The following is a 16,358-nucleotide window of genomic DNA, read 5'->3' as shown; positions in this document are numbered from 1 at the left end:
TTAGCTACTCAGCTACTCACATTAAGTTCCACCATGGAGTTGATTATCATCACTCTCATCATGGGGAATAACTACATTCAGCTGCCCAGTCATTCAAAACCAGGCCCAGCCAAGTTGACACACAACCTTAACCACCACATTCAACCCTACCCAATTTCTTTGAAAGGCTCTCCATAAATTGATAACTAATTTTTAGATTTGCTTTTACTCTCCATCACAGCCATTAAGAAAATAAGTGACTCACCGTTATTGTAAAAGTCAAGGAAAGGGTTATATATGGAAGGAAATTTTCTTTTTTGGTTACCAGGGGTGGGAGGGGAGGCGAGGTAACACTGTTAGATAGGTAGAGATAAGTATTGATTTGGATGAAGAGAAGGGCAATGTACCAAATGTGAGTGATCAACATGGTGGCATTGAGGAAGAGGAAGACAGAGAGAGGTACATGGGAAGTGCAGACAACAAAAATGAACACCTTTGCACATACAGTACTACATTGTCAGTGAAGGTATATATATATATATATATATATATATATATATATATATATATATATATATATATATATATATAGATAGATAGATAGATAGATAGATGGGTGGACAGGCTGAACTATTAGGTATGTCTATGCAGTGGGGAGTGTACCAAGACCATGTATATGGTTGGCAGACAATGGTTCTGCAAGTGTATTTGTATGTTCTGTAAGAATTCCCAGGGGTATAGTAGAGCTAAAAAGGGACAAGTCACTTTTTGGTCACAGCCAGCTACCCAGAGGGACTGAATAGTTGAACCTGTGGGCTGGGACCATAGTTAGCAGGGGACATCAAGCTCAATTGGCATAACATACTACACAAAACATTGTTCCACCTCCTAATTTGGCGAGTAGCGACTGGGATCTTAAAAGCTTGCAAATAGTCATCTAGATGAAACGATGGATCTCTCCTCATCTAGAGCAAAGAAAAATGAAGAAAACCAAAGATTCATGGAAACAATTAGTTCTAGTGACTGGTACACCATGTGATCTGCAGCCTATACAACTATGAGACCAGAAGAACTAGATGGTGCCCGGCTACCACTGTCAACCACTCGGAGGGGGATCTATGTAGGAGATCCTGGATAGAGTGGGAGAAAATTGTGGAACAAAACTCAAAATCATTTGGGGGGAAAAAAAAGTGGACCAGTTTTGCTGGTCTGATAGAGCCTGGTGGAACCACTGAGACTATGGCCCCTAGTTGCCCTTCAGGTCTGGAATTAAACCCACACCTGTGGCTTCCAGCCAAATAAAAGACAAAGCATATGAGCTGAACATTTACCTGAGGTAGATACACTCCTTGGAGAGAAGAATCATGGGAGAAAGAAGGGCTGTTTATGCACAGGGAGACAGTTCAGGGGGCAGGAGTGCATGGAGGGATGGACACAGGGAAGAGGTAATTATCTGGAGGAAGTGGGAGAGGAGCTGTTGCATTGTGGTAAATTGTAGTCAATGTCATGAGACAAAGTGTACGTGAGCTGCTGTATGGAAAGTGAATTTGCTCTGTAAACTTATACTCAAATCACAGTATAAATAAATAAATGAATGAATGAATAAATATTAAAAAAAAAAAAAGAGAGAAAAGAAAAGAAGTGACTCAGTAACTCAGTAAGTGACTCTAGGCAACAAAATTACAAGGAGTTGTGAGTTGTTTCAGCCTTGACTTCCCCCAGAAAACAGAATCTTAGAGCTCGCTGATAGGAGGATTATTTTCGGAGTGCTCTCACAACAGGAGCAGGGACTGAATGAATGAAATGGGAGGAGAGAAAGCCAATTCATGGATGCATTTTGAGGGTACCTCTACTCTGACTTGATCCCACTGGGGCCCTCTGGGAATGTATCAGACTGAACCTTGCAAGCCCCAGGGATGGAAGAGGGGAGCATTTATCTACCTGCTCCAACTTGCACAGGTTAATGACTCCATTAAAACCAAAAACCAAACTCACTGCCACTGAGTCAATTCCAACTCATAGCAACCTCCTTTGGGTTTCCAACATGGTAAATCTTTACAGAAGTAGATTGCCCAGTCTTCCTTCTGAGGAGAGGCTGGTGGGTTTGAACTGCCAACCTTCTAGTTAACAGTCAAATGCCTCAGGCACTACACCACAAGAGCTCCTTAAAGCCTGCATTATGAAGTATTAAATCTCTCACTCCTAGGTTTGCACATACTCCATGCTAACCAGCTATGATTTCAGGGAGGCTCCAAGTAGAAAGCAAGAGATCCTGAAAGTGTGGCTGAGGCAAAGTCCCTCAATCTACACCTATGTAAAGCGAGGATAAAAGGTAACTGAGAAGATGTAAGGTAGGATGCATGATCTGTCTGATACATCAGCCGACTAGAAAAGGATGTAGCTTTTTAAAATGCTTCAAAGCAATAAAACAGCAAAGTAGAAAAAAGCAGGAGATGTACTTGGATGTAGAATGACCTCTTATAATCCCCTCTACACATGCCTATTCTTCACCGCCAGTGTAAGTCAGAGCTTTACCAAAAGTTCCATCAACAGAAAGTCAACTTTCCCCATTCTGATCTGTCACACTTAGTTCACTTCTCATCTAGATCTCTCCTTAGTTATTTTTTTAGTCATCATCGACTCGATGGCAATGGGTTTGTTTTTTTGGTTTATTTGGTCCAATAAATTTGATTGTAAGCTCCTTGAGGATCAGCAGCAGTATCTCATATGTCATTGTATCCACACCCTTACATGTGGCATAATGCTTGATTTACCAAACAAACCTAACCCACTGCCATTGCCATTAAGTCAATTGACTCTCAGTGACCCTACAGGACAAGGTAGAACTGCCCCCACAAGGCTGTAGTCTTTATGGAAGCAGATTGCCACATCTTTCTCCCACAGAGAGACTGGTTGGTTTGAACTGCCAAACTCTTGGTGCAGCCAAGCGCTTAACCACTGTCCTACCAGGTGCCCCTTGCTTTATTTTCACGGCCACCGAAATCTCAAACTTTCAGATTGGCTGGGAAGGTGACACTTTGGTGACAGATTCTAAGTTCATAGCATATGAATTCCTGATTTCTAATTATGAATTAGAATCTTGGTTTCTTAAGGTTGGAAATGACCCCAAAAAGAATAATACTGGTTTGAATAACTCAACAATACCTTATGTTGGAATGAGTGCATTTGCAAGGCCACCAGACAAATTTAAGAGCAGGCCTGTCCCTTTCAGTGATTTGCTCATTCTGTTTTGAAATTTTTCAGCCAAGAGTCTTCTACAATGTTCCCTGTGAAGACTGTTGTCTGTGCTGACGTGGAGGTTCAAGTTTTAGACTTAAATTTCCTCGTAAGTTTACCACCTCTGTTAGTTCCATTTTTTACCACATTAAGTAAATTCCTGTTTTGCAGTAGCTACATAATACTAATAAAGTGTCTGGCCATATTTTAAAGGTATTTTTTCAAAAACTGGTTAAGTAAAGTTGTAGGAGCAAATGGAAACTAACTACTGCACTAAAAAAAAAAAAAAAAGAGGACAAAGCTTTAAGGCATGAAAACAAATTTTTGTTCAACTAAAATGTTGAACAAAAGTAATTAATTCCCTTGAGATTCACTCCATGATTGTTGCTATCACCTCTTTTCTTTAGCTATCTCGATCATTCATGCTTTCTTATTTGCTTTTGCACAAGCAAAAGGTAACAAGTGACAATATAAAATTCATGCCAAAAGAAGTATGAAAACAAAAACTTCTGTTCTGCATGTCAGAACAAACAAAAGATGAAGTTCCCATAATTCACAGTTTATATATTATGAAAAATAAATCACCATGAAAATTTTTTTTAAAAAGTTCTACCTCAATTTAAACCCAGGAGAATCCTTTATAACTTTCTTCTAAAGAGATTTTTTGATCTTTGCTATTGAATTCACATTTTTAGAAGGATCAGGAAACAAAGTTTAATACTAAAGATAAATGAGAACTTTTCCCAGGAATTGTTCTGGAAATTATATTTTTAGAAACAAACTGATAGAGTTTGTTCATCACAATAAAGAAGTTAAAAGATAAAAATAAATAAAAGGTGATTTCAAACAGTCAGTTTTAACCCAGGAAAAAGACCTAGGATACTGCCGTTTTTCAAACATCTGTTTAATGTGTTGGTATAAACCCCAAGCCCCTTAAATGTTGGCACGTGATTAAGGAAATACTCTGATATTATAAAGTTATTACTTTGAGGTACATGGACTAGCATCTGCAATCCTGGTTGGTTTAATAAGGCTAATGCCCTTCCAGAGAAAAGCTACTCCACTGACCAATAATAATGATTATTCAACTACTCAGCACTTACCATTCCTCACAATACAGTAAGGTAGATACTATTGTAATCTCTATTTTGCAGATGAGGAAACTGAGGCATAACCCATTGCCATCAAGTTGATTCCAACTCACAGCGATCCCTATAGGACAGAATAGAACTGCCCTATAGGTTTTCCAAGGCTGTATTCTTTATGGAAACAGACTGCCACGCCTTTCTGCTGTGGAACAGCTGGTAGGTTCAAACTACCTATCTTTCAGTTAGCAGCTGAGCACTTAACCACTGTGCCACTAAGGCTCCAAACTGAGGCTTGTCCGTTGTTATGTGCTGTCAAGTTGGAGTGACTCATAGCGACCCCTCCTTGGGCTTCCGAGGCAGTACCACTTTGGAAGTAGATTGCTCAATCTTCCTTCCGAAGAGTGGCTGGTGGGTTTGAACCGCCAGCCTTCTGGTTAGCAGTCAAGTGCCTTAGGCACTATGCTACCAGAGCTCCTGTAAATTGAGGCTTAGAAAGATTAAATAATTAAGTAAAAGTCATGCAGCTAGTCAGTGTTTGAGCCAGGATTCAAACACAAGCAATCTGATTCCAGAGAGTTTTCTGTTTCTAGAATTCTACACTCCCTCTCTAACACTCTACTTCCAAGCATGAGGAACTCCCATGTGAAGAATGAACATATGGGGCAACTGTGAGGCCCCAACACAAATGATTTGGAAATAAGAATGCTCTTACAGTTGAAGGATCAACTAAAATTGACCCCAATCATAGGTCTGCCAAATCACCTTAAGGATATCGAACAACCCCCAGGATAGTAAACTCCTCAACAACTAGAAGAAGGCATTAACCAATTAGAGAGGGAATCAGTTAGTCTCAAGTGGGCAATGGTGAACCATGGAAGTGTGGAAAATGCTGTGTCCCAGGGTCAGCTGCTAGCTGGGTCAAGAAAGCACTACCCAGTGGAGGGATATTGGCTGATAGAAGTGTCCTGTGCCTACTGGGAAACTGATGAATCAGGCCTCTAGACTGGAAATTTATTATATATTTTAACCCATATAGTTTAATTATGGTGAAACCATGCCTAGAGCAAACAACAGAAACATTTAGTCTGCCTGACAGTTACACTTCTCACTGAAAATTAACAATTTGCATTCTAGTGATTGTTGTTGTTATGTGCCGTCGAGTCAGACCCAATTCATAGCGACCCCTCCTTAGGTTTCCGAGGCAGTATCACTATGGAAGTAGATTGCCCCATTGTCCTTCCGAGGAGTGGCTGGTGGGTTTGAACCGCCAGCCTTCTGGTTAGCAGTCAAGTGCCTTAGGCACCATGCTACCAGAGCTCCTAATGATTAGACTTGGGTAAATCAGTTTTCTTGTGTCTAATCAGTGAAAAGACTTGATTTCTGGAGTGAAGTCCTACAAGACCGAGGGCTAGATTCTAAACTCATTTTACCACCATCTTATGAGAGCAGCCAACCCATGTGCTTTTCCTAATGACAAACTGACTTCAATACATACCACTTAAAAATATCTGTAAAAGGACACTCTAAAAATAAATATAAGGCTTTCAGTCTGAAAAAATAAAGGCAAAATAAAGTCTGTAATAGCTTGATAAATATGGTTAGGGTGAATGGTAATTAATTGTTTGCCAAGTTCTGGAATATAGAAACTACAAAGTAAACTTTGAAGATGAAAGAACTTGTTTTTCGATAAATAATGAACATAAAATTCATTCCAAGGGGATGAAAATGCAGTTGTCTTAGTGCTTCATGAAGTCCTTGCAAAGTTCAGAGTACTAAACTGGGCACTGCAGGAGGAACATGAAAAGCAGGAGGTAGCAAAGTCCCTGTTCTCTGCTTCCAAGTTGTTGACAGTCTAGTGTAAGGGTGGGGCAAAAATCCAAAAAGCTGCAACAGAAAAACATATTACTGTGGGTGCAATAAAGGACATAGAGATAAACATCTATTTGAAATAGTCATCATAGGTATCACCAGGTGTCCTTCAACACCATGTTAGGAAGCCATTTTCCTGATTGTGGGGCATAGTGCAATATGATAATTTTGCAGCAAAAACACCCTCAGTCTCTGCCTTGACTCCTGACCCACGTGGCATATAGTCAGCATATGATGTGGGAAACAATTTAAAAACAGGTTCAAGGTGATTAAAAAAAAAAAAAAAAACCTGCTATCAAGTAGGTCCCAACTCATAGAGATCCTATAGGGCAGAGTAGAACACCCCCACAAGGTTTCCAAGCCTGTAATTCTTTAAAGAAGCAGCTCCACATCTGTCTCCCACGGAAGGGCTGGTGAGTTCAAACCTCCCATCTTATTACACCATACGTTTAACCAATGTGCCACCAGGGCAATGAACAGTGTCTGGTCTTCAGAAAAACTATGTCTCTACCTCATCTTCAGATTGCCCCCACACCTACAGAAACATTTAACATAATCTCAGTAGTTCTAAAGAAGAGCAAGAAAGGGAGAGAGATTTCAGCCAGCATTCCAGACACAAAACCATTCCCATTTCTGGGGAACTCTCTATCCTCAACTCTCCCAGGTACATCGGTATCAGCAGTCTCCCTGGACAAAAATGTGATACCAAGGCCACTTCTACAGCCCAGACAAAGAGCTGAAGTACAGCTAAATCAAGAGTCAGGAGTCTGGTGGTGCATTACTGCTGGCCCCAGGGGTCTGCAGCTTAAAAGACTGGGAAGTTTGAGAATGAATAGGGGGCAAGTTGTGAAAGCAAAGGCCTTGAAATGTCCTTGTAACTGCACATACTTTTTGTCAGAAGGTGGTGTAACAGGACTCACTACACACGTTGGAGGAGGGGGAACCCTCCCCTGAGCCCCACATAATTCTTAAACAAGGTCAGCACAGAAATGAGATTATGAAACAAAACAAAATTAATCATCTCTTAGTATTACTTTTGAAGTCTTTCAAGTCCTTCCAGTTTACACCTTGGTCTTATTCACTGGGAATGGAAGAGACAAATCCAAGGCACTTTTCTTTCTTTCTTTTAAGGGAGGTAAAAGGCGCAGATTAGCGTCCATATCTATTGGGATAAAACTTGTTTCACCAAGAGAGGAGTAGGTTCAGTAAATGTTTTCTCACATCCCACCTCTGCCTTTATGAGCTGTGTATCTTTTTGCAAATTACTGACTCTCAATCCCATTTTCGAAATTCGTTGAATGAGGATTATAATCCTATTTAGAATTTTAGTAAGCATTACCTGAAAAACCAGAAAGCTATTTAGTGCGCAGCCTGGAACATATCAAGCTGACAATAAATCAACCGAGAAATGTCCTATAGGGTTTCCAAGACTTTAAATCTTTATGGAAGCCGACTGTCACATCCTTCTCCTGCGGAGGGGCTGGCCCTTCTGTTAGTAGCCGAGCGCTTTAATCACTGCGACACCAGGGCTCCTAAACTAACAATACCAAGTTGTAATTCTTATTATTTTAAGCCAAAGTCATTGTCAATTTAAAAATAAACAAATAGTAGCCCAGAATAAAAAATAAATAGTAGCCCAGAATCATACCTCCCTGCGAAATGAATAAATATTTTAGATGTCCTTTCGTTTCGCTGGAAATTTTAGGACCGGGCGAAGCTCTGGGGGCCAGGAGTCCATGCAGGAGAGAGCCCATTTGTCTGACGCCAAGAATCCTGGCCACCACCTTTAAAGTTCACAGACGCACACCCCATACCCATCTTAGGTGCCATGAATGAGCTAAGGTAAGGCTGGAGCAAGACCGGCCAGTCTCCCCACGGAAGCGCGTTCCTTGGTGTCCACCCGGAAACAAGACAGAGGCTGGAAGTAAACTTGGACCGACTCAGGGCTCAGGCGGGAGGGCGCGGCACGGTCGCGGACGCTGCTGAGAGCCGGGGTCTCGCGCTGGGGGCGTCTCCTGGCGTCCCAGTCCGCGCCGGCCCGGGCGCGCACTGCTCACCTGCTAGGCTCGGTGGCGCCTCGGAGACCAGCAGCAGCAGCAGCAGCAGCAGCGGAGCCGGCGGCGCGGGCAAACCGAGGAGCCCTCCCCTGCTGCGGCAGGACATCCTTCCGCGGCCGCGACCTCCCCTCCGCTGGACTAGGTGGCCGCCTTGGTGGTGGCAGCTGTTGGAAGAGAAGCGTTACGCCGGCGGCGAGCGCCACGTTTCAAAGGCTGGGGCTTCTTTAACTTTCCTGTTTCAGTAGCCCTGCTTGTTTGGGGCTTTTAGGGGCCAGGAAGTCTCACGTGGTCTAGGCTGCAACCTTCGTCCTGTTTGGCCCCAGTCTGGGAAAGGCGGGTCTTTTTGGTCTGACCCTAGCTAACAACTTTCGGACAGGCCTGGGATAGTCCCCAGCTGCACTTCTGAGATCTGCCGAGGCTGCGTGCTACTTTGCACAGTTTTGCAGCCCAAAGTTGGAATCAGTCAGTTCATATCAATACCACCAGCCTCTGCCTCCAGAGTAGCCACTCCTCTGAAGTCAAAGATGAGACACCATGAGCAGTACATGCCCCTGCCTACGAGCAGGTGTCATTCTTTACGGTTCTGGAGAGATGAATGAGTAGAGAGTCTTCACAGTTCCCTTATACCTTAGTAATTATTACCTGTCCATGTAATGTGTCTATCTAAAGCCTGTTGCTGCCGCTCAAAATTTTCGATCCTTTGCTTTTTCCTCCGTTGACTAGAGTCACCACTGAAGTGTGAGTTAAACAGGACGGAAAGTAGAGATAGCCCTGCACTCCTGTGAAATCCTCATTCCCACGAGAGATCAGTTGAAAGTGACATTGTGAAGTAGGCAAAACTAAGTCCTAGATGGCATTGTGAAGTTGACAAAGGGGGACCTAGGTGACATTGTGAAGTAGGCAAAGACTTTTTGTTCATTCAGTGAATATTGAGCCCAGCTTATGTCCCAGTGATATAAATACTATTAAGATCATGTTCTACCACAGGGAAGAAGGAGACAAAGCCATATAAATAGGTATTGAAGTTGCCATTAGTGCTGTCATAGAGCTATATTTCAGGTACCGTGAGAGGACTCAAAAGGGGACAAGCTACTACACATCTGGGAGCCTAGACACCCTACTCTTCGCAAGGCACCCCTTTCTTCCACACTTACATGAAGTTCAAGGGAAGATGGAGAGGCAAGACAAAAGGCATCTCTCCTAAAGAGGAAAGTACATTTCAAATTATTAGAAAAGATACAGAGCTGTTAAAAGTACATCCAATCTCATGTAAATTGTGAAACACAACTCACAGTTTTGTTTGATAATGGTGTCTGTCACTGTGTTGAATGATAATATTTTATTCATGAAAGAACTGAGGACATTGTAAAAATTGCATGTTTTTCATCAAGTTAGAAACAAAAACAGGACAATTATGAACACTAGTTGTATCATCTTGGGAAGAGAACTATGCTGGAACATTGAAAAAAGTTGTGCCACTTCAAATATTTTAGTCATGATATACAACTCTCCATCTTACTAATTCTTAAGGTGACAAGTGTTCTGATAATATAAATAAAAATGCGTGGTGTGAACCATGAGGCATCCATTCATCAAATATTTATTGACTACCATGTTTCAAGCATAGAGACATAAATAACGCCTGCCCCAACAAAGCTTATATTCTAGTAATTGGAAGCCAATTATACATATAAACAAATTAATTAGATCCAAGTTTCCCAACTTCAGCATTAGTGACAATTTGGACCAGATGATGTTTGTTGTGGGGGGCTGCTCTGTGTCTTCTGTGACCTTTACCTACTAAATACCAGAGTCACTGCCCCCTCCACAGTTGTGACTATCAAAAACATCCCCAGACATTGTCAGATGTCCCCTAGGAAGAAAAATTGCCCCCAACTGAGAACCACTGAATTAGGTAATGATAAACCTTGTCTTTAAGTTGAACACGTTTCATATATCTGGGAGGAAAGTGAGCACTGAAATTCATTCATCCTAAAGGGGAGGTAAGGAGAACCAAAGAAGATGTTGACTGTGAAATGTGAAGTGAAGTGGACATCTGTGGTTTTGGCAACTCCTCATCCACTACCCTCCTTCTAGTAACAATTATCCATGAATCTGGATTTCGCTGGTTTAGAAGTTTTTAGCAAGGGAGGAGGTATGTTTCCATGAGGCGATACAATAATACTTCCATTGACTTGTCATTTGAGATTGCTGCCTAGTCCTTTTAGGGCTTCTCTTAAAAAAAAAAAAAAAAAAAAAAAGAAAGAAAGAAAGAAACCACAAGTGGGTGGCTTTTATTCATATCTCTAATGGATTAAAAGTATGAAACTTGGTCTATGCATATGATAAAATTATAAACAAAAAAAAAAAAAAAAAAAGGGCAAGAGCATGATCAGTTATCAGAGACTCGGACCCACACTCTTACCCAGAACCAAATCCACATGGAGACAGGTGGTGAGTGCCCCAGGGCTGCCAAACTAGCGACCAGAGTAACACCCCTACCCTCTTGCCTGGATATATTAAAAGGAAACAAAACAAAGAATCAGGGCAAAGCAAACCAACATATAATCAACAAATTCATTTAATAACACTACAATGTTGTGGAGATAACATACAATTTCAAATTACAAATGAAAGTAGGAGAATACGGCTCAAACATGTGACCAGAATATAGAGACAAAAAATCTTCCAGAAGAAGAAATGCTATTGCAACTTACTGATTAAGGAATTTAAAAGAATTGTATTTAGATACCTTGCATGGATTGAGAGAAAGTTTGAGGAAACCACAGACAAATCAAGGAAAACACAGAAGACAAAATTCTAGAAGAATTTTTTTTAAAAAAATACAAGAACAAATTGACAAAATAAATGGAAAAATAGAAACCATATTTAAAAAGTAAATAGAAATACAGAAAATTAATAATAAAAATTCAGAAACAGATAATAGATTGGAAGAACAAAGTAGTAGAATTGAATCAATGGAGCACAGAATTAGCAAGATTGAAGACAAATCTCTTAATTCTAATCTGTTAAAGGAACAAACAAAATATGAAAAAAAATGAAGAAAGCATAAGAATTATATGAAATACCATCAAGAGGAATAATTTATATATGACTGAAATTCTATAACAGGCTGAGCCAAAAAAAAAAAAAAAAAAAAGCACCAAGAAAATTGTCAAAGATTTTGTTGGAAGAAAACTTCCCTAATATCATGCAAGCCAAGAAGATATATATTCAAGAAGCTCAAGGAACACCAAATAGGACAGACTCCAAAAGAAAATCTCCAAGACATATATCATAATCAAACTTTCCAAAACCAAAGACAAAGAATGAATCCTGAAAACAACTCAGGATAACCAAAAAGTCACCTACAAAGGAGAATAAATAAGACTAAGCTCTGATTTCTCGGCAAAAACCATGCAGGCCAGAAGACAATGACATATATGAAACCCTGAAAGAAAAGAATTGCCAAACAAGAATTATATATCCAGTAAAACTATCCTTCAAATACAATGGTGAAATTAGGACATTCCCAGGTAAACAGAAATTAAGGCAATTTGCAAAAATCAAACCAATCTTACAAGGGAGTCCTTCAGACAGAGAACCAATGACAGCAGACAACAATTGATGATTAAGACACACAATAACATCACCTGGAAATCAACTCAGATATAGAAGTTTCAAAGATAAAATAAACCTATAAGACTGAAAATAGGGAACCAGAGATGTCAATTTGTAAATAATAACTATAAAGCAAAAAGAGGGAATATAAATTATGTAGTTACAGAACTTCCAAAATGTAGAGGAAGTCAGGATGACATAAATATAGAATGGAATGTGTTAAACTTGAGAAGACAAGAATAAATTACAGGGTAACCTCAAAGAAAACTAATAAACCTTCTGACCAAAATAAAAATGAAGAAAATCATAAAGTCTCAGTGAATACTAAAACAATAGCAATGAAGGAAATGATAAGAAAATCCACAAGCAAAATGAACTCAGCACAGAAAAGTATATTGGACAAAGAAACTATGAACATTACACACATGCACCAAAAAAAAAAAAAAAAAAAAAAAAAAACAGCAAAATGGCAGCAGTAAATTCAAACCTATTGATAATTACACTGAATACAAATGGATTAAGTGCACAAGTCAAGCGACAGTAGCAGAACGGATAAGAAAATGTGACCCATCAATATTCTGTCTGTAAGAGACACATCTTAGATATGAAGACAAAAATAACCTAAAAATCAAAAGATGGAAAACCATGTATCAGGGAAATGGCAACCAAAAAAAGAGCAGGAGTGGCAATATAATTTTCTTATAAAACAGACTTTGAGGCAAAAACCAGCAAAGAGACAAGGAAGGGCATTATGTAATGATTAAATGTTCAATCAAAAAAGAGACATAACCATAATAAATATTTACACACCCAATGAAAGAGCCCTAAAATACACAAATCAACCTTCAACAGAATTGAAAAGCAAAATGACAACTCCATGATAGTAAAACAAAACAAAACAAAAAACTCACTGCCATAAAGTAGTTTCTGACTATAGCAACTCCCATTGGGTTTCTGAGGCTGTAAATCTTTATGATTTATGATCCAGAAACCCACTACTAAGTATATATCCTATAGAAATAAGAGCTATGATGCAAGCAGATATATGCACACCCATGTTCATTGCAGCATTATTCACATAGCAAAAAGATGGAAACAACCTATGTGCTTTTCAATGGATGAATGAATTAACAAACTATGGTACATACATACAACACAATGTTAAAGAATAATGATGAATCTGCACAACACCTCATAAGATAAGTGAACCTAGAGTCATTATACTGAGTGAAATTAGTTAATCACAAAAGGACAAATATTGTATGAAACCAAAACAATGCCACAATGCAACACATTGTCCTTGAGTTGGATCTGACTCATAGCAATCCCTCCTTGGGTTTCCAAGGCGGTATCACTATGGAAGTAGATTGCCCAACCTTCCTTCCGAGGAGTAGCTATGTATGAAACCACTACTGTAAAAAGTCAAGAAAAGATTTGTACACAGAATGGATCATTGTTTGAAGATTACAAGGGGTGGGAGGGAAAGTGAGGGTAAATCACTAATTAGAGGGTAGACAGATATTAACTTGGGTGAAGGGAAAGGCAATATACAACAAGGCGGAGTTCAGCACAAAATGATCAAGGCAGTGGCAGAAAGAGGGAATAGCACAAGTATTAAAGACAAAAAAGGTAAATGCTATTCACAATCCTGCAATAAGTGTAATATCCATATTCTGCAAATGGAAACATAGATAGACATTCAAGCTGAATATGCATGGGAAGGTGAACGGGCCTACACCACAAATTTATATAGGCTCTCTCTCTCTCTCTCTCTCTCTCTATATATATATATATGTACACACCAAACCAACCCAAACAGACTGCCGTTGAGTCGAACCCAAACTCATAGTAACCCCTCCTTGGATTTTCAAGGTGGTATCACTACGGAAGTAGATTGCCCAACCTTCCTTCTGAGGAGTTGCTGGTGGGTTTGAACCGCCAACCTTCTGGTTACCAGTTAAATGCCTTAGGCACTATGCCACCAGAGCTCCTATATATATATATATATATAGAGAGAGAGAGAGAGAGAGAGAGAGAGAGAGAGGATATTTCTACATATGTATTTATATATGCTGCAAATACATCCATGAATATAGTAGAGCATACAGGGGGCTGGGAGCTCTGATAGCATAGTCCTAAGGCACTTGACTGATAACCAGAACGCTGATGGTTCAAACCTGCCAGCCACTCCTTGGAAAGAAGGTTGGGCAATCTACTTCAGTAGTGATACTGCCTTGGAAACCCAAGGAGGAGTCACTATGAGTCAAGTCCAACTCGACAGCACATCACAGCAACAATAACAACATATGGGGGCAAAGTTATAAAAACTTCTTAGTCATAACCAAACACCTTGAGAGAAAGAGTCGCTGGGCCTGGGGGCTCAGTATCATAGTTTTGGGGGACACTCAGGTCAATTGGTATAACATAGTACACAAAGACAATGTTCTACATCTTATTTTGGTAAATGTCAACTGGGGTCTTAAAAGCTTATGAGAGATCATCTAAGGTGCAACTATTGGTCTTTCCCCTATATAGAGCAAAGAAAAGTGAAGAAAATCCAAGACACAAGGAATTAGTTAGTCCAAATGGACCATGTGAAGCCTAGCTTCCGTACCTGAGACCAGAAGAACTAGATGGTGCCAGGCTACCGCCGCTGATAGCTCTGACAGGGATTAAAATAGGAGGTTCCGGACAGAGCGGGATAAAAACGTGGCACAAAACTCAAAATCAAAATAAGACTAGGCTTACTGGTCTGACAGAGACTGGTGGAACCCCCCACAACTATGGCCCTTAGGCACCCTTCCTGCCAGGAACTGAACTCACCTCTGTGGCTCAACTTTCAGCCAAATGATAGGCTTATAAAGAGAACAATAATGCCAGGAAGGTATGCACTCATTAGAACAATTAACAAAAGGAGATCAAAAAGGCTTCATTAGCCCAGGGATAAAGCTCAGAAGGCAGGAAGGGATAGGAAAGAAGGATGAAGGGAAATGGTAAACACAGGGAGGAAGCAGGAAGAGTGCTGTTACTTTATGGAGACGTCAGTGAATGTCACAAAACAAAATGTGTATGAACTGTTGAATTGAAAGCCAATTTACTCCGTAAACTTTCACCCAAATCACACACACACACAAAGGGCAAGATTAAGATGATAGTGCTGGTTAGTAGAGTGATTGACCCTGAATATCAGATTGAAATAGAATTGCTACACAGCAGAGGCAATGTCAAATGTCTTGAGCAATGGTTAGTAAAATTGTTGTAACCTCACCTAGGCACATCAGCAAGGATATAGACTGTTCATGCCGATTGGCAAAGAATCCCAACCAGCTAAGGTGCTGACCCAAAGCAAGGGGAGCATGGAAAGAAAGTGGAGAAAAGAAATAATAAACATCATTGATAGCCAGATGACTTGTTGCATAAACAGACAGTAACATATATGTGGTGGTTTTAAAATTTTGCCACTCCTGAATTAAATGTGCAAAAATATGTATTTGTTTATTTTCTAAAAGTATAATTACCTTACCATTCAAACCCTTATTGACTGATGATAGAAAATTGTAAATGCCGATTTGGTTACTCTGTGTCATTTGGACTAAATTTTTAGCATGCTTTCTCTCCTCCTTCTCCTTTCCTCCTTTATGTATCCACTTGGTGTAGGATAAAGGCAGCTACTCTGAGTTGTCCTGAGCTAAGTGGACTTTATTAACTTGTAGCTTGACTCATCTCATCTCCATTGTTGGGCTCAGGAATCCACTGTTAACATCTGCAGCTCTGCCTTGCCCTCAGGTCTAGATTCCCACATACTCTGTGTATTAGTTAGAGTAATGTTACTACAACAATCCCAAAAATTCAGTGGATTAATGCAATAGAAGTTAATTTGTGGCTCATATTCCAGGCCATTGTGGGAGTTCTTAATTGGTAGGTTGTTTTCCTCCTGGTAGAATTTCAGGAACCCTGTCTCCTTTCAGCATGTGACTCCACCATTTCCTAAAGCAAGGGTTCCCAAACATTCTTGGTTTGGAGTGCCTTTAGAGTCTCAGCAATATATTCTCAAGGCCCAAGGCCAAAAGAAATGCCTAACATTTCTTTTTTTAGGTAGTTAGGTTTAACAATTTAGTAGCAGTAATTTGCTCACTATCCTACAGACAGTGCTATGTTTCTCTCAAACAATTTAAAAAATCCCAAAGTGCACCTTGAGTTAATTATGATGTGCTTACTAATATTATTGTTTCCCTTGAATATTTGCTATAATATACCTTAAGTACCCCCATGAATTCACTATGATTGCCAAACTGCATGCAGGAATTATGACCAAAGGCATTGGAGTCTTTTCTCCCAGCCAGAAGGGGAAGAGTATACAGAAAACACTCCTGTTTCTTAATCACTCCTGTTCACAATCTTGTTGTTGTTGTTGTTATGTGCCGTCGAGTCGGCCCCGACTCATAGCCACCCCTCCTTGGGTTTCCGAGGCAGTATCACTGCAAAAAAACAGTATTTTAGACAATCA

General features: G+C 40.1%; 1 protein-coding gene across 1 annotated transcript in view; it reads right to left on the bottom strand.

Moving 5' to 3' along the window:
• Positions 1–8,336, bottom strand: part of PLBD1 (phospholipase B domain containing 1) — an 87,730-nt gene extending 79,394 nt beyond the window's left edge. The window contains exon 1 of the mRNA XM_007944471.2: positions 8,231–8,336. Within this exon, the coding sequence (XP_007942662.2) occupies positions 8,231–8,336 (106 nt within the window). The remainder of the gene's footprint in view (positions 1–8,230) is intronic.
• Between the last annotated feature and the right edge of the window lie 8,022 nt (positions 8,337–16,358).

This window comes from Orycteropus afer, unplaced genomic scaffold (genome assembly GCF_000298275.1).
Source record: "Orycteropus afer afer isolate SDZICR_OR568_19922 unplaced genomic scaffold, OryAfe1.0 scaffold00126, whole genome shotgun sequence".
Lineage (NCBI taxonomy): Eukaryota > Metazoa > Chordata > Mammalia > Tubulidentata > Orycteropodidae > Orycteropus > Orycteropus afer.
This window is presented reverse-complemented; position numbering and strand designations above follow the sequence as displayed.